This window comes from Mastomys coucha, unplaced genomic scaffold, assembly GCF_008632895.1.
Source record: "Mastomys coucha isolate ucsf_1 unplaced genomic scaffold, UCSF_Mcou_1 pScaffold21, whole genome shotgun sequence".
In the NCBI taxonomy this organism is placed as follows: Eukaryota; Metazoa; Chordata; class Mammalia; order Rodentia; family Muridae; genus Mastomys; species Mastomys coucha.
The window spans coordinates 87,907,569-87,935,518 of NW_022196904.1; the positions used below are offsets into that span (position 1 = coordinate 87,907,569).

At 43.4% G+C, this 27,950-nt stretch overlaps 1 protein-coding gene across 2 annotated transcripts in view; it reads right to left on the bottom strand.

Annotated features, from left to right (window-relative positions):
• The window catches only part of Uvrag (UV radiation resistance associated), a 298,170-nt gene that overhangs the window by 193,188 nt on the left and 77,032 nt on the right, over window positions 1-27,950 (bottom strand). For both annotated transcript variants that reach the window (XM_031387482.1, XM_031387483.1), the window contains exon 6: window positions 15,671-15,753. In XM_031387482.1, coding sequence (XP_031243342.1) covers window positions 15,671-15,753 — 83 coding nt within the window. The remainder of the gene's footprint in view (window positions 1-15,670; window positions 15,754-27,950) is intronic.

The window sequence follows — 27,950 nt, forward strand, 5'->3', positions numbered from 1 at the left end:
TAAACTGCAGGAGAAGAGCCCGAGAGTGTGTTGCGTCATTCTTGCTGGTCGAGGGTGGTCGCGACATTAACCCAGGTTCCTTCCAGAGTCTGACTGGCTGAATGTGCCCTGGGGTGGCTCCTTACCAGGCAGACCAGGCAGGACTCTGTTCTTTTGGGAACAGCTTCCCTAGAATAGAATGGAAGGGCTGACAGAAACACAGGGCCCTACTAATAGCAGGAATCTAACAAAACAATGTCCCAAGGACACTGAATTTCAAATAACTCACCAGTGCTCTTCTTCTAGATTATTACATCTTAATCCTTGAATTTTCAACTACAGTGTTTATCACACAACATAGGCTCCATGAGTGATAAGGATACCATATAGCAAGGCTCTTGATTGTTAGTAATCTATGTTTTCTCATAGCCACAATTGATCATGACAAAATTTTGGCAAACCTATAAACCCAATCAAATAATGACAGAAACATCAGACACCTCCAATGAGACATTCTAAAAATATCTCAAATCTGTCAGGGTAGTCAATAAAACTGCGAAACTAATGGTTCAGAGAAGCTTAGGGAGACATACTGGCTGGGCACACTATGATGGCCTAGGTGGTGACATCCGAGGAAAGTGTGAGTCTTAGTTAGTAACATGTCAATTCTGGTTCACTAATCGTAAGAAGTGTATCATACTAATACACGATAAAAGAACAGGTGAGACTAATCAAGCATGGACTATATGAAAATGTGTACTATTTTAGAAATTTTCTACATAAAGCTGTTTTAATTTGTTTTTCAATGTTAGAAAATGTATCTGGCACTAACAGCAACATTCTGATGAGGTTTCAAGCTAATTTTATAAAACAAGGACAGATTTTTTTAAAACCACAAAATAAAGAACAGGTAATTTGTCATAACACCAGACTCAGGCTGCTTACGCCAGGGCACTATGAGAAAGCAGTGCCTAGCTCCTACTGGAAACTGGCCAGGAAGACACAACCATTAAGTAATCCCTTTTGCTTTACACAAAGGAGCATGTTTTTCAAAGACATCCTGCTAAGTTGTAGTGAGGCCTCACAGAAACCCAGCAGCCCTCTGCAGGACCAACCAAAGCCTTTGACAAAAGACTCAGGTAAGAAGACACTTTTAAAATAGCAAGTTAGCAGTTTAATCCTTGTCCTGAAAGGCTGGAGAATCTTAGAATTTAAAATGAGGACATTTAATAGAAATGTATGTATAATGTGTAACCTTTACCTAAAAGGGGGCATGGAAAACCTATGTATCAAGCCAAAAATGTGAAGCAGGTAGTTCCAGGAACTTGGCTAACTCAGAGCCTTAGGGCTCTGGTTCCCGATACCTGCCCCTCCTGAATGATCCACAATGAGGGCGGAACTAGGAATGAAGGTCTACTGGTTTATGAGACTCTCCACCCTGTCGACCAGTAGATGAAGATTACATTCCTAGAATGAATGTGTTCCCCTCCCTAACTAAATACCTTGGGTTGGGTCCCTCTGAAATTTTCCACTGTTTTTATGTCATGTTTCCTTGGTAACCTTCGCCCTGCCCCCAGCTTGTGGTCTTTCCCTTTAAATACCCCTTACTTCTTGTGTTTGGGGTCGAACTCTGGCCAGCATGGTCACGAGATCGACCCCGGGGTCGAACTCATCTGGCCAGCATGGTCATGAGATCAACCCCGGTACCGGTATCCCCAATAAACCTCATGTGATTGCAGAAAGTTCGGTCTCTCGTGAGTCATTGGGTGGTCGCGTCATCCCGAGACTTGAGTAAGGATCTCCCCAGTTCTGGGGGTCTTTCAGTCCAGATATTTCTGAACTGAATAAAGAAAAAGTTCAAGCTTTTGATCTTGAGAAATGAGCAAAGGGGCCTGCCTCTGATCCGAGGCTGACGCTGCAGTGGAGCCCACCTGGAAAGATGCCCTTGACGAGTGGTGAGAAGTGGCAGCCAGGCCCTGGAGTGCTCTTTCCCTCCCTAGCCCAGTATGCTGGAAATGATTTTAGGGGAAGATGCACCCCAGGCATGACACAGAACCATGCATACCCACATCAGACACTCTATGGCCCATAAAATTAAGACCACCTTTCTATTTCCTTGTGCCCAAAGAGCCTCATGTGACGCTGGGAATGAAGAGTTATCAGCACATAGAAGCAATAGCCATCTTAATAGTCACAGATATTTTCATCCCGATGAGAAATGTAATATGCAATGACTGTCTGAAAATGTCTAGTTTGTTGGTATTTAGTGTATTCATAATGTTCAACCACCACAATCACAGAGTCTTATGTTAGAATTAAATGAATTGAGTCTCCTTTCTCCCACCCTCTTCAGCAACAGCCAAGAGCATGGGTTTGTCTCATTGTTTCACCCTGTGTAGATTGTCTCTTCACACCACTTACTGAGTTGTCAGCTGCAGCCTGCGGAGGGCAAGCACTCGCCCACTGGCAGGGAGCTCAGCCTTCCTTCAAAGCAGCATATCTCTGGGTGTAAAACCAACTGCATGGAGTCAATGCACACTTTCCATGGATTCATGAGTTCACAGACAATGGCTGTCAGACCAGTTACTTTAATCCTTGGTTTCCCAACTAGTGAGGACAGGATCTCCTCCTGTTAGACAGTTGCTCTGAGAACTGAGTAAGAGCAGGATGCCTCAAATGAGGCTTCAGGGTCTTCTCTTGTACCCTACAGAACAGTGAGCTTGATGAGATGAAGATGGCCCCCTTGAATCTCCATCATCTTCCAGATTATTGGCATCTTCCATCCCTAAAAGCTCTCGGGCCTTCACTGCATAATATTTGATTGTGCTAGATTCCTTGCTTGCTGCTATTACCAATGGTCCTCCAGAAATGATTCTAGCTTAGGATAGGAAATTTTAGCACCAGAATTTCTCTTCTGCTACATCTGCCATTGCTCTTGATACCCCCAACATCATATAGAAGACACATGTGGTACTCTACCTCCCTGACTCTTGACTTCCAAGCAGCTCATCATGATAATATCAACAGCTTATTTTAAACCTGAGTATCATGAATCTGATTTGATTATTCACCTTCACCTGTCTAACACCTGCAGGATTCCACTCTGATATCTGGTTATCACCACCGAAACTTCCAATCCCTTGGCCCCAACAGTTCTTCACAAGCCACCACTCCTTGTATTGTCCTTGTTTCTCCCCGATTCAGCTCAGTTTTCAAGGTCTACTGTTATCAATAACTTCTTCAGTCCTTTCTTCAGACCCCTGAACTCACAGTCAATACATTCATTCTCTAGACCCAAGTGACTAAATACTTGGGGGGGGGCACACCCAGACACTGAATAATCTCTTATATACAGGACCCCAAAATACTCCCCGAGCCTGCGGCATCATGATCACCTAGACAGTTAGAAATGCAATCCTGAGGCTCCACCACAGACCCGGTGATTTGGAGACTGTAGAGATAGGACACAGGAGCTTTATATCCAGGTCACCACCTAAATTCAAGACTGGGAAACGGGGAAACTGGGAAACGTCAGACCCAGCCATTCTGTAATCCGAGATAGTAAATCCCTACCTGCTTCTTTGTCCACAAATGTTCAAATCTCCTCCACTGTCCTCACACCTGCCAGAAGACCCTACTGAAAAGCAGAGTCAGCCACAGGGGAAAGCATCACTCTCACATCTGTAATTGTGACAAGGGGTTCTGTGACTGTCCCCTATTCACTGCTTCCCACTGTGACATCAACATGCACATTCCTCCTTTCTGAGGGCCTGCCATCCACCCTGATACTCCCTTAACTAGGTTTATGTGACTGCAGTGTGCCTGTAGTCTATACATCATCTGGTAGGATATAAATTCGGTGAACAGAAAATGCATCCTTCGTCGTCCTCTCCTTTAGTATTAGTACTGCTTCCTTGTTCCTTTGGACAGAAGAAAAAAAACAGTCGTCTTCAGTTCTTCTCTTCATGTCCTCACTCCCATTGTCCACTAGCCACTTCCATCACATGGTCCAAACTGTTGTGCCATCATCAGTGCACTCAAAGATGCTGAGGTCAGCATTCTGCTCCCAGGACTCATTCTATCTAATCAGCAACCTGGCATCCAATTGATCCTGTTCTTCAAAACACTTGATTTACTTAGGCTTCTGGAACATGCTGCTCTAGATCTCACCAATCTTGCCTGTGCAGATTTTCTGTTAAATGCTGGAATCCTTTAAACAGAGACTGGGTGCTTTAGAGGAGGTTCTCTTTCCTGTTGGCCTCGGAGCTCTGAGTTTTTGCAAGCAGCTTCCTCTTTCAGGCATGGAGAGTGGGGTGGCCATTTCTCCAACAGCTGCTTAAGTGTCAAGTCCTGCATGGCCATGTACAAGGAACTGTGTGATATGATTCCCAGCCCTGGAGCAGAGCCAGCAGGGCATAGGCCTCTAGGAGTATTGATGGTTGCTAGGCACAAGGCTTGTTTGTATAATAATGTACATAATTTACTTTATATTCCTCTTCTGGGAGATCTTCTCTCTGCCAAGGCTAATGACTCCATGATAATCAGAGACAGCATGAGTCTGAGAAATAAGGGTATGTTTAATATTCTTAGTAAAATGGTAAATGCTGTGATTTACTTCAGGACATCCCTTAAGGCTGTGGGAAAGAACTTTAAAAATATGAGTTCAAAAATATATAATTTCCCAACTATGCAAAATATAAGGATGCAATATGAATTACATGAGGAGCCTCATGGGCTAAAAGAACAGGGGCAGCTGCACTATGAGGCAGCTTGTCAGAAAGATAAAAGGCAGGCAGATTCCTGGGGCAATGTTTCCCATGCATGGTGGAAGAAGTGATCTCAGAGCCAGATCCCACTCAGCTAGCTTATTGCCTGTGCTTACAAAGGCAGGCAGATCTCTGAATTCATTTGCAATGTTAAGAAAAATGTGCTTGCTGACTTTTTCTAGGAGTCAAGAGTCAAGGTGCTAAGGTAAAAAAAATGCTGATTGGTGGGATAATCAAAAGGGAACCTGGAGTGGACAACTGAATTGATATGTAAATAAGACTGGGTCTGCAAGAGCTGAGCTGTCTGGTGATCTTCAGAAAGTTGTCTCAAACAGAATGGGCTGTCAGACCTGAGAGACCAAATCTTTTAAATTCAGATTCCATTTTAGAAAACTTGAACTCAGACAAATTAACAGGCTGGTATCTCCTGTTTCTAGGCTAACCCCAACAGACCAGCATTTCCAGGTTAATCTCCCCCAAAAATTCAGCATTTCTAGGTTAATTCACAACAACTTGTCCCCTGCCTAATGACCACCAATGCAGAGGGAAGCAGAAGTTAAGTTTATACCTTGATTCCCAGCACCAGTAAATTATGTTAAAGTCCATAGTAGCTTTCTAATTAGATACTTGCCAGGCTAGAAACACTCACCCCTGCATGTTGCTTTCTATAAAGCCTTACCCCATATTCAGGGCTCCTCTTCATCAAAGCCATCCTGCTGTGTCAGGGCTGGTGGGCAGGGAGCCCAAATTGGCTCCTATCTGGTTTTTTTTCGGGTTCACTAACACTTTCATGGCATTACATATCCAAGATTTGGCTTCAAGTCATTCTTTTTGCTGCTCCCCAACACCCCTTCCTCAGAATCCCTCTCCAAGCCCAGGATGGCTCTTGGCACTTCAAAACTACAATGGGTCTGTCTGGAAGAGCAACAGTAACACACTAACAGCCTCTCACTTGTAGTTCCCTGGCCCTGAGATAATAAATATTTCCCAGGGAGTGGTTTATGTTAACTACACTGATGCAATCCCTAATTCATTTATTGGTCATCAACTGGCTCCTGAGATCAAATACATATATGCACATACACACACATACACACAAACAACAGCCTCCTTGGTATCTCAACCTAACATACTATGAACACACTTCAATTCCTGTCAATACCTATCTCATCTAAGGCACCCTAAAGCATTTGTTTTTATCATTTCACCATAATCAACCTAGTTACTTGGGGCAAACATTTATCCCTACGTCCAATTTCCTCTATCTAGTTCATCAGCAGGTCTAGCTAGCTGACTTGAAAACTGTGTCAGCATATGACCACTGCATTTCTCCACTGCAGCTAAGTCACTCTCTTATCTTGTCTATATGTTTTATTCTATGGTACTGGAATCAAAGCCAGGACCCTGAAATGCCACAACCTGTTCTAGTCATTGAGCTAAATCCCCAGATCATAGATCATTTTCTTTATGTAACTCAGATCACATTATCCTTTTGTTCAGGACCCTTGAACACGCTTCATATAGTACGTGAGGAGCGCGAAGGGGTGGGGGGCAAGTATCTAAAACCCTATGGATGACCTGTTCACTACATTCAAACAAGACAACCTCCTCACTGTAGCTGTTCTTGAAACAAACCAAACTCCCTCTCACCCCCAGTCTTTGATACCTGTGATCACTCTTCTCTGGAATGTTCTTCCAGATACTCACTCTGCTTGCTGTCTTATCTTTTCCAAGTCTTTTTGTTCAGTTGTTTTCCCTCTGTGCAATCCTCCGTGAACTAAAAATATCTCATCTGACCATCCTCGGCATTCCCCACCCCTGCCCCAGTTTTGCTCTCCCTCACTGACTACCGGGGGAAAAATAAAAACTACCCAAAAGTTGTCTGTTTATTTCCCAATGGGGTACAACGTCTATAAAGATAGAACTTGTATTTCATCTTCCAGAGGTGGAATCTGGTACAAGTCAGACACCAGCACATATGGGCATCAGAACACTCATTCTCAGGGGCAGCATACCTCCAAGAAGTATCCCTTCCTAAGGAGCTCAAAAACCTACAAGGAAAGTAGGAAGTAAGAAAGAAAATTAAATCAGAAGCCTTGGCTTTGGCCCAGTGCCACCTTTAGTGAGTCATTCCCAATGCTGGGTCTCAGTTTTCTGAGATCTAAAGATTTTTTTAAAAAAAGGAAAAAAGAAAAATCCCCTTTGCAGGGTAAATAACACAAAGCAGATAGATAATAACTTCCCTGGCAGAGAATACTTGGTCAACAGATGTTCACTGTACTGTTATTCACCAAATTAACCAAATAACTGCTTAAAGACTTAAGGACAAAAACCTGCTCCTTCTCTGGGCTAAGTATCCTCTATTCCAACTAGTCCTTATAAGACAGCTGTAGAATGGCCATGATGCTGGCAACCTCCCCAAGCTTTGTCTCATCACAGTAAACTGGTGCCCAGGTGGAATATTCCAAACATGATCTAATGGACTCCAAGCCCAACAGCCCATTGCCTACCTCATCTGGACAGTACATTTTCATTGGTGCACCATAACAATCTTAGCTCCTTAAATGCTGCTGAGTCAACTGCTTGGCTTATACCAAAGCCTTCATGAACTCCAGTCTCCAGATAACTTCCCCACCAACTGTTTAAAGTCAGCGCCACTCAGGTTCAAACCTAACTCTGTCCCTAGAATCAGATAATCTTAGGGAAAACAAAGAAAGAATACTTATGTGAAAAAACCATCTTACCTCCATGGTGAATGAAAGGAAGACAGGCCTGGAAACAGGCAAGGTAGGGGGAAGGGAGTAGTCAGTGTTAGATCATCCACACTGACAGATAACAGTGAAGACAAGCACACACACAACAACATCCATGGGTCACAGGTACACCATGGAGGACACCAGAAGAGCCCACTGTGAAAGTCTCCATGGCATCAAGATGCCTGGCCCATTTTATGCTCAGGTGTACCCACCAAAGAGATTTTACTGAGACAATTGCCACTGAGTGGTCTCAATAAGAAAGAGGTGTGTCAAGAGAAGTGTCCACACTAAATGGAGAATCTACTGATAAAGCCTTTGTTATCTGCCCTTCTGGCCCCTGGTGACTTCCTAAATGGATAACTTGGGACCAACATGCTCAACCTCTCTGAGCTTTAGTTTCCTTAATAATAAAACAGAGTTATAACAGCAGCATGTCTATTGTGGTACTATAAAATACATATCCAGAAGCTAGAGAGATGGCTCAGCAGTTAAGAGCATGGTGCTCTATAGAGACCTAAGTTTGGTTCCCAGCACCCACATGGCAGCTCACAGCCATCTGTAACTCTTGTTCTAGGACATCTAATACCTCTTCTGGCTTCCCTGGGTGCCAGGTATGCACATGGTACACATATAGGAACTCAAATACTTAAAAAAAAGTAAAAAAAAAAAAATAAGGGTATGCAAAAATTTTAGCCCTAAGTGCTGTTTGTATTCTAGATCTTTGGATAGCACTTTCTTTCCCTGTCTGCTATGTAGGCCTTTATCAAGAAAAGAAAGAAGTTTGATATGTCTAGAACATAAAATATTTAGAAATTATTACTAACTTTCAACAAATAAAAGACTATTTGATTGTTAGCCCTGTTAATCTCTAACTAAAATCTAAGTCCCTAAAGTAAAACCTGGCTTCTTACGTGCAAGGAGCGTTTCCAGTCCTAAGGAGCAGTTTGCAGGAACTCAGTATTATAAGCACACTGTCAGGAGATAACAGGGTAAACCCTGATTTTCTTCAAAGATGTAGCACTCACCTTTAGAACAACTGTGGTACTGGGGCCACGAGATACCCTGATGCGGATAAGGTGTTGAGTCTTCCAAAGCCTCTGATACGTTCTCTTAATAAAACTGGATGTAAAAATCAAGTGATGGGTGGGGTGGGTGTTTAATGGTAACTGGTTATTTTCCTTGGCATGGACATGAGGGTGAAATCACTAACCCTTGGAAAGCTGCCTCAGAACATGCACAACACAGTGCAAATGAAGTTACAAGGCAGCCACGAGGGATGGATGCTGGAGGCCTAACTCGAAGTGACATCTTAAACAAAGTTGCCCTGAGTAAAATAACCCTGTGAACCCAAGCCAGGATCGGTGCACTCAGGCAGAGGGAGCTCGTGTTGGGCAGCAGGCAGAGAGAGCACGTCTCGGGTAGAAGATGATCCACAGACTTAACTGCCTCTGATGAGGTTCTTCACCTCTTCACGCTCATCTTAAACTCCACTCACCTTTTTAATAACATCTGAAAAATTAACATTTATGCTAAGCCAAGAATCCTTCACAGGGCTTTGGAATGACTTGTGGGATTAACCCTCTCTGTTCCCACTCTATTGACTATCCAGGCAGGCACCACCACGCTCTCCAGGTCCATCCTCTCCATAGTGACAATGTGCATCCCAAGAAAACCAAGAGAGAACTTTCCTCAGAAAGCAAGAAGCCACGCCTGGTAACGCTCGCCAGGAAAGGTGAGGAGGGATGGGTAAGGTAAATAACTGGATATAGTAACTGAGAATAAGATTTTCTTAACATTATAGTGTTTCTTATGGTAGCAATACGTACACAAGAACACAAATGAAAGTTATAGCTACTACTAAATAGGAATATTTTATTCAATATGTACAACAAAATAATATACAAAAAGTCTAACATACTTAAGAGCAAGTTTAGTATAAAGACAAACGATCACATGAAGAAAACCTTAAAATATTACTGAGGAAATGAGCAAAGTGGGCCAACATAAAGACATAGCTTTGGTGGGAATACTAACCTAAGAATAACAGACAGTTCTCCCAAAGTTAATATAAAAATTCATTTAATCAAATTTTCCCATTAAAATTTCAATAAAGTTGATTTTCATTTTTAGAACAAACTTAAAGTAACACCACATATTGTTTGTGACTCTGGAAGAACCATCGTAGAATTAAACTGAATATGTTCTTAAGACTCAGGAACCCGACTTCCAGGGTTATAGCACAGAAATAAAAGATGGAAAACCCAGAGTGTATATGTTATGTCATGTGCATGTGTGCAACCCAAAGGTCAGTCTCTCTCTCTCTCTCTTTCTCTCTCTCTCTCTCTCTCTCTCACACACACACACACACACACACACACACACACACACAGAAGGCAGTGCTCTTAACCTCAGCCCCACAGAAGTAAACTGCTAAACAGAAGTACATGTAAAAATAAAAACAGGATAATGGTGTGTAAGTGTGCTTTAGCTCCAGCAGGGACTATGATTGAATCATCAGAGAATGAATTGGAGGGGCTTGCATAGGCCATGTTGAGTAGGGAACTGAAACGGAGAATCATTACTGTGTACGTTTTCCATCCAACTCTGTAAATCAGTAATTAAAACCATATCCACACATAGTATTCATGACATATGCAGAGAGCGTGGGAAAGATACAGACAGCTAGAGATGAAGCAGAGATTGCTGACACAGCAGTGTGCGACTGAAGATCACTTGGACGTGGGTTCTGGGTTTGGGTGGTTTTCTGGCAAGGAATGGGGAAAGGGGGCTTAAAAGGGAGAAAAGCCAACAAGTAAAAGGAGGGACCACCTAAAATTACACTAACAATTATTAAAATCCTATTTTTACAAAGTGTGTGCCTTTATAAATATTAATATAAGCATACATATCTATATTATATAGACTGAAAAGAAGAAAATAAAAATAAAAGAAATATGCCATTATACATAAACACAGCTTTTGTTTAACCCATGCTTGCACAGAATACCAAAACTTTCCATTCTGACTGAGAATCTTTCTGAAACTTATCCTGTCTCTGCTCTTCCACAAGAGCTTCTCTGCTAAGCAAGCAGTATTCGGACTCCACTGACTTAAAAGCCATGGACTCTAATGGGAAAATGCACACACACATTGGAACCTGGCTGGGGGTTATCGGACCTGCTTTGGCACCCATCTATGGACCTGGACAAGCTCACACTACCAGCTGTGTGACCATGGAAAAGCTACTGACTGCCTTGTGTTTCAATGTCCTCATCTATTGAAGGAAAAAAAGGAATAGCTTTACCACAAAAAAATTGTATTGCCATCAATACTTAGCCAAGACAAGTAGTGCACACCTTTAATCCCAGCACACCTGATTCAGCTCTTTGTTCATTTTATGCCTGTGTGCCTAAGCACATACATGTGTGGAGTGGGGGGAGCCCAGGAAGATCAAAAGAGGCATCGGATTCCCTAGAACTGAGTTACAGATGGTTGACCGTGAGCCACCACAAGGGTGCTGGAAACAAGACCTAGGTCCTCTGCAGGAGCAAGAGCTGCAACCCACTGAATTGTGTTATTGTAAAACGCCAAGTGAGGCAGAGCTACTGACAGCATGTGAAAAAAACCTGCAGCAAAAAGACACAGCCAGGAAGGCAGACAGAAGAACAGGGAAGGGTGACACTCAGCCACCCAGAGAGACGACTCAAGAGGACTCAGAGCCAAGTAAGCCCCAGAGAAGGAAGAAGAGTCAGAAAACAGAGATGACTCTGACTTCTAGAACCATAGTGCTGATACCAGAGAAGAAAAAGGAGGGGTAGAGGGCAAAGCTGCTGAGTGAATCTGGCCAAGCTGGAGTTGAGGCTCCTCAAGGACATGCCTGAAAGCCCAACAGCCCTGGTAAACACAGACCTGAGACCAAGGAAAGGCAGGAATGGGGATCTAGACTGGGGGCTTCTGGCATTCGGACAGGTGGGTTGAAATTGTGCAAGTGGAAGAGAGCTGACAGGGAAAGTACTACTGCAGAGTCCCGGGCACAGGAACCTCATCCAGACAATGACGAGAGACATGGCCAGGTGAAGGATCCCTCCTGCAAGAAGCCTTCAACGTCATCAGTGTGAATAAACAAGAACATTTTAAAATCATGACTGACCAGAGAGAACACAGCTAACTGTGAAAGCGGGAGTGAACGTAAAAACAGCAGGAAGGCAACGGGGAAGATGATGCTCAGAGGAAGAGTCAGCAGCACAAGCTCGAACTCAGGCATCACAGAGAAGAGCTGACAGTGGGGGCTGTCCTAGGGATTTCGCACTCCTGGCCTCCGTTCACCCTCCCAACATCCCTAATCAGATGAGACAAATACCATCCCGTTTACATGACCAGCCAGGAGCAAATAAAAGGGGAGGATCCTACCCAAGGTCCTGCACCAGCCCACCAGCACCCAGCACTTTTGGTAGGAGGGCCCACGCAGAGGACCACAGCTGGTGTCAATGCTGTTTCATGTGTATCAACCTGGAAAGAACGAGGCATTTCCAAGGAGAAGAAAGCCTACAATATGGTCCCCTCTTTACAAAGTATTAAGGGGTGAGACCGAGGATGATACCCTGAAAGATCTTTTACCCTCAGAGAGTAGCAAGATTAGAGGTGACCTTGTAACTCCAGTCTTATCCTGGGTCTATCCCATGATGACCCCAGGGATAGACTTCTAAACTGTACACCTCACCATGCTGACTCTCTTATACCCATTCAGTAACTCACTACCACCAGCATGCATAGTGTTTAAAAGGCAACAACAAAATCCAGAGCTGCCCCCACCCCTGAGCTTTATTGAATTACCTATGCCCCTAAAACAAGAAAAGTTAGATTTGGACAACTACTTACTGAATAGCATTTCACAACAGGGATCCATGTTTTACGGAAGCCCTCCCTCTAGCCACTTGTTCATCCAAATTGGAAAGTAACTGGTATTTCAAATGTCAATTAAAGAACAACATTGACACCTTGTGGTGAACATCTCAAAGTATGGAACACAAAAGCCAAATGCCTCCTGTCTGTTTGCTGGAAAACAAAGCTGCAATCTTAGAGCTAACAAAAGTCCACTGCCTCACCCCACACACACTGACTGCAACTCTGGCAGACTTGATTACTACTGTGGGGATGGTAAAGCTAGCCTGGGGTCTCCAGTTTGAGCCAAAGCACCTGACTGCTTTCCTACAAATAATACAAAAACTCCTATGGGAAGTTTGTGGTTTTGGTGCATGCCCTGGTCTAGGTGTTCCAAAGTCCTAACTTCACCAAGATTCCCTGGTTTCCCATGACACTCACCAGCAAGCATTACTAAGAAACTATGACTCGGGCTGAAGAGATGGCTCAGCGGGTAAGAGCACCGAAGGTAATGCTCTTCCGAAGGTCAGGAGTTCAAATCCCAGCAACCACATGGTGGCTTGCAACCACCCATAATGAGATCTGACGCCCTCTTCTGGTGGATCTGAAGACAGCTACAGTGTACTTAATTATAATAATAAATAAATCTTAAGTAAATAAATAAATCTAAGAGTCAAAACGAAACTTTAAAAAAAAAAAAAGAAAGAAACTATGGCTCCCAGGATCACAATACAGTTAAAGAACTTTTTATTAATTTTTATTTTAACTTTAAGACAAAGTCTCACTTATAATACAGGCCTGAAACTCACTATACAGCCCAGGTTGGCCTCAACCTTGAGACCATCTTCCCTTAGTATTAGGGCAAAGGAGCAGTACAAAGCCTCCTAGCTGGTGCAGGTTATTAATTAGCATATACTCCTAAAAACCACAGTCAGGAGACTAAGGTTCTCACTCTAAAGCAAAGGCCTGTTAAGGAATTCAGACAGTGTGGGTGTTGTTGTTGGAGACAGAGTCTCATGTAGTCCAAGGATGGCCCAGAATTTGACATGTAGCCAAAGATAATGATAAGCTCTTGGTCCACCTACCTGTGCCACCTGAGAGCAGGATTAGAGGCTTGTACTGTATGCCGGCTGTGGCTATGTTTTCAAATTATAGGCCAAATAGCAAAAGTGTTATAAATCAAGAAGGAATAGGAAAAGAAAAAATATTTTTTAAAATATCCCCATTCGGGGACAATGTTAAGTAAATAGAGAAAAGAACAAAGAAACAGAATCTGGGAGGAACACAAGTTCCCGGCAAGCATTCCACATCTACCACAGCAGAAAGCCCCATTGAGCAGTGCTTTCAGCAGGGCAGACCATGGCTGCCTGCTACTGTCTCAAAGAAGCAGGAAGGGTCACTAACTTTGACAAGTACAACTTAGAGTTTCTGGGTGCAAGGTGATACCAACACCCAGATAGGTAATTTGGTTGATAAACAGATGTTTAATCTGGCTCAGAAAAACTGAGTCTCGGGGCTGGCAAGAGGTCTTGACTAACAGGACTGCAACCACAGTTGTGAGGACAGAAAGATCCCAGGAGCTCACTGACCAACAAGCCTGGCAGAGATGAAAGCTACCATGCAGTGAGAGACCCTGCCTCACACAAGTAGGTGGAAAGTGACAGAGTAAAACATCCAATGTCTTACTCTGACCTCTGTATGCGCATATTCCGCCTACCTGTGTGCACACACAGTCACATACACACACATACATACGCATATGTGTACACACAATGTGCATAGACCACCACACTCCACACAAAAATGAGTCTATGTTGTTTTGTAGCAATGAATTACTACAATGGTGATTTTAAAAAACACCTATAAACTATACTTATCACCACTTCTCCTGCCACAAGCAGCAGTTAAATGAACTGTTAAATGAACTGGAGTAAACGGACAGTTAGAAGTACTGGGATTGGACTTTGCGCCTCACTCATGGCAGGTGAGTGCTTTTCCACTGAGCTATCCCTGCAGCTCCACTCACTGCATTTCCTATGGTACCCCATCTCTTTACTTCCTATCCTCCTGAATAGCTTAGAGCTTTCAGCACCCCTTAGCACACCCTCTTTTCTTTGTTAACTATCCCAAGGGCCTCCCTTTTCTCTAAGTTAGGAATTTTTCTTTTAGCTCTATTGTTTTCTCTCATAAGATTGCATAATCTCATACTTAGAAAAAAACCTTTTCAAAAAATGCTCTCTTTCTATCATTTTACTAAGGAAAATAGAGGTCAGGAAATGTAGCAGCTTATTCACATTTCAACTATTTCCGGACACTCTATTCATCACTAACTACGTCCCCAATTCAACAAACTCAAAAGAATGTCCACTGAATTAGTAAACCCTATCTGTTTACACATCCCAAGCTGTCAAATTGAAGATACCTCTTGGACACAGGTCAAAGGTCATCAAGCATATGAGGCAGATTTCGGGTTGTTGTCCCTTAAGAGTAATTTTCACAAGTCACGTAACCAAACTCTATGTCATCAAATGTAAGATTCAAGGCTCACAAAGGAAAGGCCACTTGTATAATGTTTATAAAATAACCATTCTTCATGAATCCTTCTGGAAGATCTATAGAGGAGATGTAATGCTCTAAAATTTATGATGTGTTAAGTAAACATTAGAAAAACACTACCCAAATCAAATTTCCACTAGCAATCTGAGCTGAACAAAGGCTGAGTGTTGTGCTGACTATACTGGGAAATGTCCCCCTGATAATCTACCACATGTAAGACTGACGACAAATTTTTAAATCTTTCAAAATTAATCCCAAGCATTTCGTATACATACACATCCATACAGAGAGCCGAGGCAGTTAAGCCTCTGAGCCCTGGATATCTGCAAAGTTCCCTTGGCCCTGTCATGCAGGCCCTCTTAAGATGCCGAGCAAGTCAAAAGCCTAGGCCACACCTGGGGCTGTGGGTGGGCTCTCCTGGGGAAGCATGGTTGATAAGTTCTGGTGATGTCCGTACTCTGCAGACCAGCAAGAACCTTGTGCTCTGCTTTAAGATCTACAGTTTCTGGTTGCTCTTTCCCACTGCCCAGTGACAGGAAATGGCTTCTCAAAGACTTCGTCCAGGAGATAAACTTAAATCACTGGAACAACTGGATTTGTGGAGCTTTCACTAAACAATGCTAAGCCTGAGCTCTGGCTTCTCAAGACCCGACACATTCCCTCATACCTCAGCACCACAGAGGCACAAGACAGAGATCCATCCAAATCCCAAAACTCTAAGGAGGTTCTTACCGCAGCAGAGAGAAGACATCGTAAGAACCGCGCACACAGTTCTGGTCCACCTGAAGGAGGCTCTTCTGGGCACTCGGATGGCCCTGAAAGACGACAGTGAAGAAAGTAAACAAAAAGAAACAAACCCTGTGCATGAACCAACCGTATCTGCCTTTCTCATGATGTGACTTATCTTTTTTTTTTTCTGGTTTTTTCGAGACAGGGTTTCTCTGTGTCACCTTGGCTGTCCTGGAACTCACTCTGTAGACCAGGCTGGCCTCGAACTTAGAATTCCTCCTGGCTCTGCCTCCAAAGTGCTGGGATTAAAGGTATACGCCACCACCGCCCGGCTAGATGTGACTTATCAACAACCTGGGTCCAAACAGTATCGTCTCTGTGGAACCACCATCAAACCTTTTAGACAAATGGATTTAAAAATCAATTCCTTCTGACTGTTCCCACAGAAGCAAACAGTTCTGGCTGAGGATTGTGGTTAACTGCCCAGGAATGGTTCAGAGTCCTTCAGTACATTATGTGACTGTAGAAGGGTGTGCTACTCTCCCACTAGACCGAGTCCCAACACCAATCCGTCTCTGGACACCCAAGTCCCACTTAGGAATAGAAAAAACAAGTGTTCCCACCTACACAAGCACCAGTGACATAGGAACAAGGCAGGTGTCTGTTACTTAAGAAAGGCAGTATAAACTGTAGTTAATAAAAAGACTGGGCACTAGGGCTGTAGCCATTGATAGGTGCCTGCACAGCTTGTGCAAAGCCCTAGATTCCATTAGCAGCGCTCAGAAGACCAGATGTGATGGAGCCAGGAGGATCGGAAGTGCAAGGTCATCCTTAGTTATATAGTGAGTCTAAGGCTAGCCTGAGCTACCTGGGGCCCTGAAAAAGACTCTGTACTCAGACTTTCATGATTCTTTCAAACCCTTAATGTGCAGGTCCGTGACTGTCACCTATATCTTCTTAGTCAATTGCTTTCCCTGTCTGTAACATAGAAATGACAGTTGTGCATACCTCATAAATGTTATAGGAAAAGTTAATATTCATAAAATAAGAGTCATGCAAACGCTAAGTATCTGCTATGACCAAAACACAGACTTTTTAATTAATAATAAATACTGGCAAGGATGTGAAAAAAAAAAAGGAATGTAAGTTAGCACAGCCACTATGAATTCCATGTGGAAGTTTCTGGAAAAGGTAAAAATGTCTAGGAATGCATGAGCTACCAAAAATGACTCAAGAAGAAATAGAAAATCAAAACAGACTTTTCATACATAAAGAAGTTAAATCAGAGCCAGGCGGTGGTGGCACATGCCTTTAATTCCCAGCACTTGGGAGGCAGAGGCAGGTGGATTTCTGAGTTCAAGGCCAGCCTGGTCTATAGAGTGAGTTCCAGGACAGCCAAGGCCACACAGAGAAACCCTGTCTCGAAACAAAACAAAACAAAACAAAACAAATATATATATATATATATATATATATATATATATATATATATATATATATAAGTTTGAAAGTATGGAGGCATGCAGGAGACTTGACTAGTCAAACCTATAATTATTTTTTTAAATTAATAATAATAATAATAATAATAATAATAATAATAATAATAATACCGGGCTGGAGAGATGGCTCAGTGGTTAAGAGCACTGACTGCTCTTCTAGAGGTCCTGAGTTCAATTCCCAGCAACCACATGGTGGCTCACAACCATCTGTAATGAGGATCTGATGCCCTCTTCTAGTGTGTCTGCAGACAGCAACAGTGAGTGTACTCACATACATTAAATAAATAAATAAATAAATCTTTAAAAAAATAATAATAATACCAATGCAGCTCAAAGTCTTTTTTTTTTAAGATTTATTGTATTTATATGAGTACTCTGTAGCTGTCTTCAGATACACCAGAAGAGGGTGTCACATTCCATTACAGATGGTTGTGAGCCTCCGTGCGGTTGCTGGGCATTGAACTCAGGACCTTTGGAAGAGCAGACAGTACTCTTAACCACTGAGCCATCTCTCTAGCCCCAGCTCAAAGTCTTAAGAGGAGAAAAGAGGGGATCAAAGGGACTTTTTAAGTTGATGTATGAGATCAATAACACTCTTACAACAAAGTCAAACAAAGCATAAGAAAACCTTATACTATTATACTTTATAAATACACACACTGAAATCTTCCATAAAATATTAGCAAAACTAATATAGCAGCATATTGAAAGGATGATCCCATGCACTCTGTCAAGTGTTCCTGGATATCCCCAAAAGAAAGCAAGGCTTCGAATCTAAGATGTGTATCTGCAGGCAAAGTAGCCTTATTCACAACTGCCAATGGCTGGGAATAACCCAACAGAGCACAGACAGAGGAAACGACAAACAAAATGCAGGCTATTCATACACTTAGCTTTGAAAGAAGAAAAAAAAATCTAGCACATGATCCAACCTAAGTTCTAGCCAGAACAATTAGGCAGGAAATACAAAGTATACCCAAATTGGACCAAAATAAAGTGGAAAACATCTCATGTTCTGGATACTGTCAAGGCAGCAACAATATCCGAGGCTGTTCACAGATTCAACACCTCCCTATCAGAATCCCATCTGCCTTTCTACAGAAAAAAGGAAGCCAATTTTCAATTCACATAGACTCAGAGGAGGCTGACAGATGATAAAGAAGACTTGCACTGTCTGATTTCAAAACGTACAGGAAGGCAACAGCAATCCAAAGAAGGTGGTCCGATCCAGAGAACGGCCAAAAACAGGAAGGAACAAAACAGATGAGGGTGTATAGATTAAACCCGAATATCTATGATCAACCAACAAAGCATATCAATAGCAAGGTGCCAGGGATAGGCAAGGGAGAAATAAGCTCATCACAGAAGGTCATAGCTGGGTAGTCACATGCCCAGCAGCACTAGTGCTAGACAAACTCGGAAGGAACAACAGTGAAGAGTTGCTTCATCCACAAGAGGACAGCTGTAACACAGTATTATTAACAGCCTATGCCGACAAAATGCACAACTAACATCCTTACAGATCAGTTTTGTTGCCACCAAGGAGTATGTCTCAGTTAGGGTTTTACTGCTGTGAACAGACACCATGACCAAGGCAACTCTCATAAGGACAACATTTAATTAGGGCTGGCTTACAGGTTCAGAGGTTCAGTCCAGTATCATTAAGGCAGGAATATGGGAACATGGCTCAACTTCCAGGCAGGCGTGGTATAGGAGGAGCTGAGAGTTCTATATCTTCATCTGAAGGCTGATAGCAAAATACTGATTTCCAGGCAGCTAGAGTAAGGGTCTTAAGCCCACACCCACAGTGACACACCTACTCCAACAGGGCCATACCTCCTAGTAGTGCCACTCCCTGGGACAAGCATATACAAACCATCACAGAGGAGAAATTCCATAATGCCTCAAAATGTTAAAACCTGGAACTAGAGAATAATGATGTTTGTTTTGTTTTGTTTTGCATTTTCAAGACAAGGTTCTCTCTGTAACAGTCCTGGCTGTCCTGGAATTCAAACTGTAGACCAGGCTGGCCTCTAACTCACAGAGATCCATTTGCTGAGATTAAAGGCCAAAGGCATTCTCTACCACTGCCTGGAAACAATAATTTTACTCCCAGATTCTTACCAAAAAGAATTGAGCCGGGCGTTGGTGGCGCACGCCTTTAATCCCAGCACTTGGGAGGCAGAGGCAGGTGGATTTCTGAGTTCGAGGCCAGCCTGGTCTACAGCGTGAGTTCCAGGACAGCCAGGGCTACACAGAGAAACCCTGTCTCGAAAAACCAAAAAAAAAAAAAAAAGAAAGAAAAGTGTTATTACAGTCAAAGGGCACAACCCAAATGGCCATCCAAGGCTAGTGGGTAAATCAAGTGTGGCACATCCTCAGAAAGATGAAGTGCTATATATAACATGTAGATAATATATTATATGCAAATATAAAAACATGCTAACTAAAAACAGCTAAACCCAAAAGACCACACAGTGTGTAATCCCACCAACATGGAATGTCACACACTGTGTGATCCCACTGACATGAAATATCACACACCATGTGATCCCACTGACACGGAACACACAGAATATGTGAAACTGTAAAGACGGAAAGCAGATTGAGAGCTATGGGAGGTGAGCCATGGAGAAAGGCATACTGGAGTAGCAAGTTTTCTTTCAGATTAACTTTTACTGCTGTGTCTGTCTATGTGTTTATGTGCATGTGAGTACAGGTGCTTACAGACACTGGGTCCCTAGAGCTGGAGATACAAACAGTTGTAGCTATGTGACCTGGGTGCTGGGAACTGAACTCACATCCTCCGTTAAGAGCTGGCAGTATTCTTAACCAGAGCCATCTCTCCAACCCTCTGAGTTTTCTTTAGGATAATAAAATGCTTGCCACATGAGCAGCACTTCAATTTTACAATACATGGCTACAAAATAATGTCCATATCATGAAGGTGAGAAGATGAGGAGACACAGGAAAGACAGGAGACTAAGCTATAAAATAACTTAGCTTTCTTATTTTATCTAAAAAGCTGCCATATATTTTTTCTAGTTATTAAAAATCATCCAGGGGCTGGAGAGGTAGCTCAGCAGTTAAGAGTACTTGTTGTTGCTCTTGTAGAGGGCCTGAATTTGATTTCCAGCACCATCCACATGGCTAGCTTATAAACATCTACAACCCAAGTTCCAGGCAATTCAAGTAGGCAGATATGTGTTGTATATGAGTGCAGGCCTGCAAAATATTCATACACATAAAAAGTAAAATAAAGAAATCTAATATATATATATATATATATATATATATATATATATATATATATATATATATATGCCATCCAAGCCAGCTTTGGTGACACAATTATTATAATCCCACCACTTAGGAGGCTGAGACAGAACTTGAAGCATAAGGCCAGCTTGGGTAACACCTGTATGAAAAATAAAAATAAGGAGCAATGGCGATGACCAAGCCTAGTGCTGGTATAAAAGCCTGGTGTGGTGGTGTAGATTTGTTAATGTGGGCACAAGAAAAACAGCACCAGGAGGATCCGAGAGGTTCACTGGCCAGCCAGCCTACCTGAATCTGTGAGCACCAAGTTTAGTGACAGACCCTGTCTTAAAAAATAAGATGAAAACTGACTGAGAAAGACACTGGTATCTATCTCTGGCCTCCACATGCACGTATACACATGTGCACATATAACCCCACTCACAAGTGAACACACATGATTTAATCTACACGTGTTAAACACATATCTACAAGCAACACATGGTAACAGGGAGGGAACATTGAATTGAAAAGCTGCAGCTGGGCTTTAGCCCACTCTGTCTGTCAGGTAAGGAAGGAAAATCGTTTTGTTCCCCTCATCCTCAGTATCTACAATATAAAATGAGACAACTACTAAAAGCATCAGTGAAACAGGAATGCTTATGTGGAGAGTCCTGTTTTGCAGTCAGCACGCTGGTCAAATGTGGCTGTGGGAAATGCTCGCACTTGCTGCTGATACTCACAAGCCCAATGGCTAGGTGCTATTCTTAGCCCCACTTTAAAGGTGAAGAAACTGAGACCCAGGAGGATTAAGGAGAAGAGCCACACAGTCTGGCTCACAGCCCCTGCTCTTAAGGACTATGGTAAACTCGGTGGTCTCCCAGACCCTTTCTAGCCTAAACTTCTCAGGCTATGTACATTTAAAGCAGCTTAAGGACATTATGAAGCTCTTCGACTTCAGCCTGTACTTAGCAATTAACATTCTTCAAATATGCCAAGAGCCTCACTCTGGAAGAGGACTCACTGGACCAGCTGCGCAGTCCGCCAGGCTCTGGTGAGGGTTATAATGGAAAGAAACGGCTCATTTGTATCTGGTTATCTGTGGGAGATAGCGCCAAGTGCCAAAGAGCCCAGGAAAGATTTGCACGCCACTCAAAACTCTTCTGAAGCCAGGCCTAAGGATTTCCTTCCCCCAAGGGAATCTCCTCTGCCAGGAGAGGGCCTGGGAAACTGTCAGGGGGCAGACAGTTCCAAGCTCCAGCAGCAGCAGCAGCAGCTCCAGGCAGATCAGGTGTATTTCTAGATTAGTGGTCAGTGCACTTCTTCCATAAAGGGTCAGAGGGTATTTTTGAGGCTGGGAAGACAGTTAAGTGGCAGGTGAGGCCTGACTCTGATCCCCAGTACTGAGGCACGGGTCATGGGACACAACTGAAACTCAGTGTTTTCAGCTTTGCACAGACACCTATCACATCTGGAGTATACTCTTATTTGTTTCCTCTTTCAAATTCTTGAAAATATAAAAACAAATTATTATTGGTTTACAGACCGCACAAAGCCTAAACTATGTTAGTGCTCCCAGAAAGGTCACCTTGAAAAACATGGGCCATCTTAGCTGCCCTTATCATCCTTACAAATACAAAAAGCAATAGAGAAATAACCCACTTGCTGGGCACGGTGATGCCTCCGTTTAATCCTAGCATGTGGGAGGCAGAGGTAGGTGGGTCTCTGTGAGTTTTGGGGCCAGCCTGGTCAACATTGTAAGTTCCAGGACAGCCAGAGCTACATAATAAGATCCTGTCTTGAAAAAATTAAAGTAAATAAATTATTTTAAAAAGGAAATAAAGGAGGCCGGGTGGTGGTGGTGCACGCCTTTAATTCCAGCACTTGGGAGGCAGAGGCAGGCGGATTTCTGAGTTTGAGGCCAGCCTGGTCTACAGAGTGAGTTCCAGGACAGCCAGGGCTATACAGAGAAACCCTGTCTTGAAAAACCAAAAAAAAAAAAAGGAAATAAAGGAAAAAAAGAAAGGAAGGAAGGAAGAAAAGATGGATGGATGGAAGGAAAAGAGAAGAAGAGAAAAGAATTCTCTTGGTAGGATGACTATTTACAAAGCCAATCAGTTTACATGATCCTTTATTCATTAATAGGTGTATTAAACACCTAATACACAAAGAACATTAGGCTTGTTTCTCACTATCCTCAGAAAGCACATATACCAGTTAAAGGCCCAGGTGAAATAAATAAACAAACAAACAAATAAGTAAATGGGTCATAAGACCAGCTTAAAACCAAAAGAAACCACACAGGCATTCTGATATGTTGAGGATTCCATTTAGCAAGTACAGAACATCAAATGCCGCAGAGCTGGCAGTACCTAGGGTGGGTTAAGTGGTCCTGAGAAACTAAATGGCCGGGGAGGAAAGCCCCACCTAGACTGAACACCCTCAGCCGAAGCATGGCAGCAGGAAACATAAGCTACATTCAGACAAAATCCAAATGTCCTCATTTGTTTGGCTTCAGTGACATGGAAGCAATTTGGAACTCTGATGATAAAAAAAGTGATGGGTGTCATGGCTGAGTAAGTAGGGTGGGAGCCCTGACACCAGGCCAAAAATGAACCTGTGGTCATCAAAGGTTCAGGAAGGATGACTATCAGAGTTGTATATAATAAAGACTACGTAGGGAAGGACTAATGTGATGAGCTGGTGGAGACAGAGTGACCAACTTACAGTTAGTTGGCTGTTATAAAAGCTCAGGGGCAGGGAGATGGCTCAAAAAATAAAGTACAGAGTGGCTGTGGAAGGCACTCGGGTGCCAGAGACACTTGCCATGGGAAAGTCACTCAACCTCACGCAGAGACATTTGCCTTTCTCAGTTTCAACTTGGACAGCACTAGAAAGCACATTAGTGTCCCTGCACATGTGCACATGGGACCCAGGCTGTCTGTGGATTCAGCACGTAGCTATTTTAGGAGTAGCCATGTTTGTATACACACACAACAAGCTTGTACATATGCCACACACAGAGACACACAAAAGTATACACACACACTGTATGTACTGAGAGCTCTGACTCAACAACAGTAGTGGGAAAGAAGGGGTGGGGAGGAAAGTTCAGGGAATAACTCAGGTGGAGCATAATGCAGGGACTCAGAATGGGACACATACACAGAGCAGATGATGACAATTTACTCAATATAACTTAAGCATACAAATAAAGTATGCCATGGCAAGATTAAAGAGATGTGATGAGCAAGACAGAGCAGACACAAGCAGCAGAGTCCACAGGCCAGCAGGAAACCAACGGCTGCAGGAATCCAGCCCTCTAGAGGTGGCCAGCTGGATTACGGAATGGAGATGGAGAAGCTAGGGAGACCAGAGTTGTTTCAAAGAAGGAGCCAGTGGCTGCATGAGTAGAGCAGATGAAGGGAAGGAGGGAAGAGGGGAGAGAGAGAGAAAGTCAGTCAAACCTCACTAGAGACATGAGGCCTGGGATCAACAACTATATAGTTAATGAAAATATGGAAAATTTAATAAAAAAAAATAAGTCTGGAAACCGAAAAAGAACTCCTTTTACAGTATAATAATAATTTGGAAATAACAAGTGTCTATAAGAAATGGTCGGAAACCACTGAGCAAAACAGACTGAATTCTGGGTAAGAAGCCTCACAACTGCTGACAACCAAGTAGTACATCCTATTAGGACCTCTCTTGGGGTCCCCACCATAGACCACCATCCACTTCCACCAAGCATGTGTTAGGCCATGACTACATGCCAGGGGCACTGCTACACGCCAGCAATAAGCTATACCAGAGGCAGACACTTGCCCTGGCTTCACACACAGGATAGTCAGACAAGAAAGAGATGAGACAACATGCAGTCATCACAGCAAGGGTGCTGAGAGAAACGCTAGGCATCATGGGAGCAAAAGAAGAATTGTCCTAGAGAAATGGGTCTAAGTGATAAGGACAAATTTTAGCAAGAGAAAATGTTTTAGAAAGGGTTTAGAGAGAAGAAATCAGAGCTTGGCAAGACACTACAAGCCATTAATCAGTGAAGACAGAGATGCTATCGCCTTGATTTGAAACAAGAAATTACATTAGCACCTTAGAAATGGAAAAAAAACAAAAAAACAAAAAACCCCACAGTGAAGGCATAGACATTGGCAGGCTCCATCAGTCCTGGCTCAGAGAGGAAGCAGATGATGTAAGACAACCTGGGCTAAGAGGGGGTGGACACTGGTACTACTGGGTTAAGGATCATAGTGGAAGAGGGGAGAAACCTGCTCAATTTGGGCCAGGAGGGTGCACCAGTCTCTGAAGCCCCTGACCAAAGTCCAGTTGGCCAGAAAGGGCCTTGTGGGGAGACTGGGTCGGGGGCTAAAAGGGCTGGAGGTGAACTCCTCGCACCAGGTCAAAAGCTCAAAAGCACCTGTAACTCCAAGCTCTGTGGAATCTAACGCCCTTCCCCGCGAGCGCACACATACACACACACACACACACACACACACACACACACACACACACACACATACACACAAATAAACAAATGAAGAAAGTTTTAAAAAAAAATTCAGATACAATGTGCTAAGGAGAACAAAGGTCTGGAGGAGCCTGGGGACATCTTAAGCGATCCCCTGTGAATTTCTAGCCTAAGCACTGTCTTTGTGTAGCAAGTGAGCTTTGCACAGTCCAGACTCACCAACCTGGACAGAATAAGAAATCAGTTGGGCAAGAAGGAAGAAGAAAAAAAAAAAAGACAACAGAACAAAGCTGGCAGCTTTTTCCACAGATGGGGAAGTGTCCTCTCTACAGTTTAGTATGCTGGTTACAGTGTGTGTGAGGATGGCTACCCGCTGGATGCCGTGTGCACATGTGCATGGACACTAATGCGCTTTCAAGTACTGGCCAAGTTAAAACTGAGGAAAACGGCAAGTGTCTCTGCTAAGTGTCTGCAGGCCTTGGACACCCTCTGCCTGGGCTCTGATGAAGCCCAGATGCTGAGCTGTTAAAGAGGAAGGGATGACCTCTTCTCAGACACTGCGCTCAGAAGGGACACCTTCCTGCCCCAATCTGGCCACAGCTTCAGACATGATTTTCCTCTCTCCTGAAACAGTGAGAAGCACTGTGCAATAAGGACAGCAGTGTAAACGATGACACATGAATCCTAAAACAGACACCATTGCTTTTTAAAGAGCATTCAAAGCAACAAGGAAGGTTCTTTTAAAGGTTCTTAGGTTTAAAGTAAGAAGTCACAATTAAAAACACTCAAGTAGCAAGTAGACTTAAGTCTACTACTTTCAGAAGGACAGGAGGGCCCTGCCAGAGTGGCCATCTCGGGCAGAGCAGAGAGGAGGAATAGAACTCAAGTGGACTGCATTCATTCCTGGAAAAATATGCACCAAGCAGAAAAAACACTAGATCCTGAGACCATTCAAGTGAGACAGCAGGCTGGGGAGAGTCCTTGGCCAGAAAAGTGCCTGCCAGGCAAGCATGAGGTCTTGTTCAGTAAAAGCCAGGTAAAGTTGTATGTGTCTGTAATTGGTTTGGGGTGCTGAGGTAGGTGGGTCTCTGCCAGCCTAGTCAGACCAATGAACTAACTCTGGGTTCAGTGAGACTGGGTCCCTGACAATGACAACATTACTGTAGAGAACAGTAAAGTAAGACACTTGTCATTGCCCCCTAGCTTCCATACCTATCCATGCACATGGGTGCACACAGGAACATATACCTTAAAGGCAGAAAGAGTACATATAAAATCTCCTGTAACCAGGGAGAAGACAGCAGACGTGAGGGAGGAGGACCGGGCAGCAGTGGTGTGGCTAACTGCCATCACTGGACACAGTAAAGGGCTGCCAGCTTGTGGGAAAGCTTGAACCACACTGACTTTCAGAGTTAAGAATATCCTCATTCCAAATCTAATGTAAAAGAGAATAAGGATTTTAAACAAACAAAAGGTTCAGCTCTGAGTCTGGGGAGGGCAAACTTCAAGCTGATGGTGTTTGCTCTGAAGAATCTAAAGCATGGCTAAAGCCTGGCTTTCCATCTCCTGGTGCTAGAATTCTCAAAAAGTATGCTAAGAAGACAAGAGCCTCCAAACTCATAACAGGAAATGTGGCCTTTTCCCAGGTTATTCTCTGGCTTCAATGAAGGCAGAGAATGGGGACCACACTGTAGCAGAAGGATTTATAAATATAAATTACAGGATAAGACTATTTTCCAAACATCTGTCAAAAAGGCTAATTTGATCCAAGAAAAAAGGGGAGTGGGGGAGCCAGTGGAAGGCCAAATACAGTGACTAATGGGTGTGACTTTAGTGGATCTGGGTGGGTTGACAGCTTGAGTTCCCAGCATGTCTCCTCTTCAGTAATACCTCGTCAGCCTAACAAGGCACTGGCCTGAGTGCTCCCTCGCCTCCAGCTCGCTGCACTGCTAGTGGACAGCTCTAATTAAATGTGAAACTAGAGGCCTGAGACTCTGACACGCAACCTGAAGTGGGAGGAAACACAGACATCACATGGTCCAGTTCAGAGATACAAGCTTCTAAGTGAGTCAGATCAGACTCATGAAAAGCCTGCGGCCTGCTTACAGGTCATGCCATCCTGAGTCCACACACAGTCTGACGATTTCTTCTGAGGTGGAGTTCTTCATACTAAATGAACACACAAACTGTATCTGGGATAATGTCTGCCATTTAAAGGCCTTGGCAATGGGAATTTTTCAAAGCCCTGCCCCTGCCTGATACAGCAGTGCATCAAGTATGGTTCCGAAACACGCTCACCCATGTTTACACAGGCAGCAAACAGCCCTAAGCATCCGTCCAGTGTACGTTTCGGCTATTGGTATCTGTGTGCATGTGCACAGACATAGACAATGACTGACTAAAATACATATAAGACAACTTTGAAAAGCTCTCCAACTTTTCAGGGCTGAAGAGATGACTCAGCAGCTGAGAGCATCTTACTACTCCCAGCCCCCACACAGTAGCTCATAACCATCTATAACTCAAGTTTCAAGTGATGCACTTACATATATACAGGGAAAACCTTTTTACTCACAAAAAAGAAAAGGTTTTCCAACTTTTTTAAAGCCTGAGCAGAAATGATCCACTGCCCAGCTCCATGTCACTTAAAACACAGGCTGAGCTTGAGACAAAATTCTCAACTTTTGGTTTGTTTGTTTGTTTGTTTGTTTGTTTGAGACAGGGTTTCTCTGTATAGCCCTGGCTGGCCTAGAACTCACTCTGTAGACCAACCTGGCCTTGAACTCAGAAATCCACCTGCCTCTGCCTCCCAAGTGCTGGGACTAAAGGTGTGTGCCACCACTGTCCAGTCAAAATCCCAACTTCTAAGTACTCTGTAGTGTACTACTGGGCAGGATGTTCTCTGCCATCAAGTTAGACCAGTGCATGATGACCAACAGCCACTGTTCAACCTTTCAGTTCTAGAAGGGTGACTAATGAAAACTTCTTCCCTTTCCAGGTTCCAGCACCACCACCACCACCACCTCCACCTCCACCACCTCCACCA